This window comes from Mytilus californianus, unplaced genomic scaffold (genome assembly GCF_021869535.1).
Source record: "Mytilus californianus isolate M0D057914Y unplaced genomic scaffold, xbMytCali1.0.p SCAF_2, whole genome shotgun sequence".
In the NCBI taxonomy this organism is placed as follows: domain Eukaryota; kingdom Metazoa; phylum Mollusca; class Bivalvia; order Mytilida; family Mytilidae; genus Mytilus; species Mytilus californianus.
Genome location: NW_026262668.1, coordinates 94,918,068 through 94,924,433, shown reverse-complemented (window position 1 = coordinate 94,924,433; position 6,366 = coordinate 94,918,068). Strand labels below are relative to the sequence as shown.

Here is a 6,366-nt window from a genome sequence, read left to right as displayed (position 1 = left end):
CTAAATATAGTTATCCTATTACTCATAAGAAAGAAATTAACATTACAAAAAATGTTGACTTTTTTTTCAAGTAGTCACTGAACCATGAAAATGAGGTCAAGGACAATGGACATATGACAGACGGAAACTTCGTAACATAAGGCATCTATATACAAAGTATGAAGCATCCAGGTCTTCTAGCTTCTAAAATATAAAGCTTTTAAGAAGTTAGATAACGCCGCCGCCGCCGGATCACTATCCCTATGTCAAGCTTTCTGCGACAAAAGTCGCAGGCTCGACAAAAAACAGACCAAAACACAAAAACTTAACACTGAGTAATGAACCTTGAAAATGAGGTCAAGGTCAAATAAAACCTGTGTGACTGACATATAGATCATAAAATATTTCCATACACCAAATATAGTTGAACTATTGCATATAGTATTAGAAAAAAAAGACCAAAACTAAAAAACTTAACTTTGAACCATGAAAATGAGGTCAAGGTCAGATGACACCTGCCAGCTAGACATGTACACCTTACAATCATTCCATACACCAAATATAGTAGACCTATTGCATACAGTATAAGAAAAACAGACCAAAACACAATAAACTGCTTTGCTGAGCGCAGCTGGATACGCCCGCAGAGGTCCAACCCTGAACAGTTGGGGCAAAAATGGACACAATATTCAAGCTTGATACAGGTCTGAATTTGGATTGTAATTAAATATTTGATATATTATAGGTTTCTGAATAAATGTAGTCAAAGAACTTGAAATTGGTTATATGAAAGATTTCTTGCTGTTGTGCAATACACTGTGCTGTTGTGTAATACTTAGTAAATCTGTTGTCCGACTATAAACAAATAAAATCTTATAACTCGGAAACATAAAATCTAAAATTTATAAAAATCAAAAGGGAGCTTACAAAAATAGATATAAACAATTTACCAAAGTTTCAGAAAAAATGCTAAAAGCATTTTTGAGTTATTGTCCAAAAACTGGAAAATCCCCCTTTTTGTAATGAATAAAAACCCAATAAATCGGAAACTTATAGTCTGAAATTTATAAAAATCAAAAGGGAGCTCATGTCGATAGAAATAAACAATTCACCAAAGTTTCTTGCAAATTGGTGAAATTGTTTTTGAGTTATTGTCTGAAAACTGGAAAATCCCCCCTTTTTTAATGAATAAAACCCCAAAACTCGGAAAAGGTAAATCCGAAATTCATAAAAAATGAAAGGGAGCTCACGTCAATAGATATGAACAATTCACAAAAGTTTCTTCCAAATTGGTGAAATTGTTTTTGAGTTATTGTCTGAAAACTGGAAAATCCCCCTTTTTTAATGAATAAAACCCCAAAACTCAGAAATGGTAAATCTGAAATTTATAAAAAAAACGAAAGGGAGCTCACGTCAATAGATATAAACAATTCACCAAAGTTTCATGCATATTGGTTAAAGCGTTTTTGAATTAATGTCCGACATGTTGACAACGGACAGATGGTCTACGGTATACCATAATACGTCCCGTAAACAGGCGTATAAAAACTTAACTATAACCACTGAACCATGAAAATGAGAACAAGGTCAGATGACACCTGCCAGTTGGACATGTACACCTTACAGTCCTTCCATACACTGAATATACTAGACCTATTGCTTATAGTATCTGAGATATGGACTTGACCACCAAAACTTAACCTTGTTCACTGATCCATGAAATGAGGTCGAGGTCAAGTGAAAACTGTCTGATGGGCATGAGGACCTTGCAAGGTACGCACATACCAAACATATTTATCCTATTACTTATAATAAGAGAGAATTAAACATTACAAAAAATCTTAAACTTTTTTTTCAAGTAGTCACTGAACCATGAAAATGAGGTCAAGGACATTGGACATGTGACTGACGGAAACTTCGTAACATGAGGCATCCATATACAAAGTATGAAGCATCCAGATCTTCCACCTTCTAAAATATAAAGCTTTTAAGAAGTTAGCTAACGCCAACGACAAGTCGCAGGCTCGACAACAAAAACTAATTATCAAGCTGCTTCAAGGTTCAACATGCATTGCTTCTGGGTTCTATGAACATGGTCTCCATTTGAAAAAAGAAAATAACCATAAAATATAATCACAGTTTGAACCAACTGATGCTTTGGTCCCAGATATATTTAAAACAAACAACAACAAAAACAAACAATTACTTCCTTATAAAACTTTTATTAAATCTTTGTACAAACACTCAATAATATCACATTCACACAATCTAATATTCATTAACAAACATAATTATCACAAACTATCATCTATAAATGTCACAACTCATTTAAATAAACTAGTCAATTCTGAAGATTGTTTGGTAGCAGCATAAACAATGGAACGACAAACAATTAATACATTTTACCCTAGCAAGATAAAAATGAATTGTAAGGCAGTAAGTAGAATATGTGGTTAATATTGTATATACCAATATACCATCACTTTACATTGTTGTATACAAGAAAATATATTTATAATTGGTAAAAAATCTAAGGTTTAATTTATATCAGAATCATATCACTGATTAACTTTCTAGGATGAAATAGTCTGTTTATACGGGACAAATAATGAAATCTTCACAATTTAGAATCGGACTAGACACATACATAAAAAAGTTTATAAATGCACAAAAAATATTACAGAAAGAATAGTATCAATACATAAATGAAATCTCTTTCATACCAGTAAAAAATTGAGCTTCAGATAAATTCTAGACATTCAGCATATAAACTATCAACTCATCTTAAGTGATTTTGTTCATTTTGTAAATCTATTGAGTCCCTAGTTATACTACAACGTCAGTAGAATTCATCTGAGACTATATCTTTAGGTACTCATTTATTCTTCTTCAGTCATCGGATGAATTTGTTTTTATACTGATCTGTACTATTTATATAATATATTAAAATCCTGATTTAATTTAGATTGACTGCAGATGAATAATTGTCGCCAAGTCTGACTGAACAGCTGTGCTCAACACTCATGTTTTTTTGTTGTTATATTAGTCTCATTGGTCCTTTTGCCTCTGGCTATTGACACAGATTTGGATTTGGTCAATACAGTCAATTAGCACACTTTCGGTGGCAATAAATACTAGTCTATAAAAGGATCTAAATGCTAGCAGACATTAAAATCCTCCCATTCCTCCCATGCCACCCATTCCTCCCATACCACCCATGCCTCCCATACCACCACCTGGCATGGGAGGATCTTCCTTTGGAATTTCTGTCACTACACACTCTGCTGTTGTCAAAAGAGATGCTACACCTGAAGCATCAACTAGTGCTGTTCGTACAACCTGAAAAACACAGTAAACCTTTATTATTAAATTCATATGCAATGAGTTTCTTGTAATTATATTGATATCAAAATTATTGAACCAATGCATCCATATATACTAAACTAAGTCCTGTATACACGTTTTTTAAATTTATTATGAAATGTCTCGCCTACTTTACTACCATTGATTTTATGTTGATAGCCCTAAATATAAAGTTTTACTACAAGTATCACATTAACTTATCATGATCTAAGGAAATGCAGCCAAGATCAGATAAACCATGTTACACCCTAAATATAAAGTTTTACTACAAGTATCACATTAACTTATCATGATCTAAGGAAATTCGGCCAAGATCAGATAAACCATGTTACACCTTACAATCATTCCATACATTGAATATAGTTGACCTATTGCTTATAGTATACAAGAAACAGACCAAACCATGAAAACATTATATTGACCAATAAACCATGAATATGAGGTCAAGGTCAGATGAACCCTGCCAGACAGACGATGTACACTTCACTACAAACCAGTAAAAGTCTGAAATGGCCTATATCTGTACTCGACTGTACTGATTTTTACTCGACCAGTCTGAATTGGTCTGAAATTTACTTGATAATACTCGACTGTAGTCTGAACCATACTTTACAGTCTGAACTTGTACTCGACCTTTACTCGACCAGTACTTAACCATTTTATACGCGTCTGAACCATGCTCGACCTAGTCTGAATCATGCTTGACCTAGTCTGAACCATACTCGACCTAGTCTGAACCATACTCGACCTAGTCTGAACCATACTCGACCAAGTCTTAACCAACTTAGACCTATTTTTTTGTATCTATCTATTGTATTTCATCAATTTAGGAACTGTTTTTAACAACAGCTATTTCCCCTGGCTAGAAATTTGAACAACAATTTGAAATTAAAAATGTATTCAATATAGCATTGAAACCAAAATTTCACAATAAACATAATATAACTTTATCACCATATTCATCAACACTTATATACATACATATATATCACCTTTAAAATAAAAATAAAACAAGCTGATCAAATAATCTCAAAACTGAATTGTGACTAATATCTTCAATGTTATTCAAAATTTTTTGAATGTTTCAGATATATTTTATGGTTACTGGACAATTTTCACCTTTAACTTAAGCCTCGTATAGATTTATGGTGTCAGTCGAGTTAAGTTAATAATGCAGTGAACATTTTTTTTATTAAAATATATATAAAATAGCATATAAAGCAACTTAATAAATTTAAAAAATAACACCTTTGTTTTGTTAAACCAAGAATTTAATATAATCATGATAATAGAACTTCCATAGTAAGCTTTATAATCATTCCATAGATCAAATATAGTTGAAGTATCAAATATAGTATCTTAAGAAACAATTCTAACCACGAAAAACTTATCATTGACCAATGAACCATGAAAATGAGGTCAAGGTCAGATGATACCTGCCAGACAGACATATAAATATAACAATCATTCCATACACCCAATATAAATGACCTATTGCTTATAGTTTAAGAAAAACAGACCAAAACACAAAAACTTAACTTTAACCACTGAACCATGAAAATGAGGTCAAGGTCAAATTAAACCTGCCAGACTGACATGTACATCATAAAATATTTCCATACACCAAAATTAGCTGACCTACTGCATACAGTATTAGAGAAATAGACCAAAACACCAAAACTTAACTTTAACCACTGACCATTGAAATGAGGTCAAGGTCAGATGACACCTGCCAGTTGGAAATGTACACCTTACAATCATTCCATACATCAAATATAGTAGACCTATTGCTTATAGTATCTGAGATATTGAATCGACCACAAAAACTTAACATGGTTCACTGATCCATGAAATGAGGTTGAGGTCAAGTGAAAACTGTCTGACAGGCATGAGGACTGTTCAAGATATGCACATACCAAATATAGTTATCTTATTACTCATAATAAGAGAGAAATTAACTTTACAAAAAATCTAAACTTTTTTTTCAAGTAGTCACTTAACCATGAAAATGAGGTCAAGGACAAAGGACATCTTACAGACAGAAACTTCATAACATAAGGCATATATATATACAAAGTATGAAGCATCCAGGTCTTTTAACATTCTGCAATATTAAGTTTTAAGTAGTTAATTAACGCCACCGTGGCTGCTGCCAGATCACTATCCCTATGACAAGCTTTCTGAGACAAAATCTGGCAAGAATTGTACACATAAGGCAATTTTTCATATAATTAATATTCCCAAGGGGCATAACTCTTTTTAAAAACTTATTTTCGAACTCGTCCAAAACATTGCTATTATTAACCCATGATATGAGTTTCATAAAAATCTGGCAAGAATTGTACATGTGAGAGTGGCAAGAAGACCGGATGGACAAACGTCTGGTATTTTCATGTTCCCCACAAGGGAGACAAAAAAAAGTTGAAGAATATGTATTGTATACTTGATTGGCTAAGTTTTACTATAAAACAAGTCTACGTGAACTTTCTTGTAAAAGAACATCCTTTATCTTATCAAAATCTTCATAAATGTACCACTATTGAATTATTGTCTTCCTGTACACTAATTTGCCAATATTTTCCCATGTGCAGTGACCTTCACTAGGAGACCTCTCGTTTTAACTTCAGCTACCACACAGCGCAAGTGCAAGGGAAAACACGTGATGAAAGAATGTAAACAAACGTGGACTTGAAGATCAAAAAGTAATAACCAATTTTTAAGAACAAATAAAATACACCAAATCGTATAACAACTGTTAAGGAAAAGTTTAAATAACAAATAACGCATTATGGTTAGGTTGTATTAATGTACCTTTGTAGGATCTATGATTCCTAAAGCCATCATATTTCCAAACTGGGCATTGAGAGCATCATAACCAAAATCACCTTCATTTGTTGCCAATTTCTCCAAGATGGCATGTGGTTCTACACCAGTATTCTTGACAATTGTTAAAGCTGGAAGTCTTAGAGATTTCGTTATAATCTCAACACCTGATCAAAGATATGAGTAGCATTAATATTTGTT

The 6,366-nt window shown here is 32.7% G+C and overlaps 1 protein-coding gene across 2 annotated transcripts in view; it reads right to left on the bottom strand.

The window, feature by feature from the left end:
- Positions 1-2,185: 2,185 nt before the first annotated feature.
- Positions 2,186-6,366, bottom strand: part of LOC127730439 (heat shock protein 60A-like) — a 100,177-nt gene continuing 95,996 nt past the window's right edge. For both annotated transcript variants that reach the window (XM_052238860.1, XM_052238859.1), the window contains exons 12-13: positions 6,154-6,332; positions 2,186-3,318 (exon numbers count right to left, since the gene is read on the bottom strand). In XM_052238860.1, coding sequence (XP_052094820.1) covers positions 3,148-3,318; positions 6,154-6,332 — 350 coding nt within the window. In that variant the 3' untranslated portion in view covers positions 2,186-3,147. The remainder of the gene's footprint in view (positions 3,319-6,153; positions 6,333-6,366) is intronic.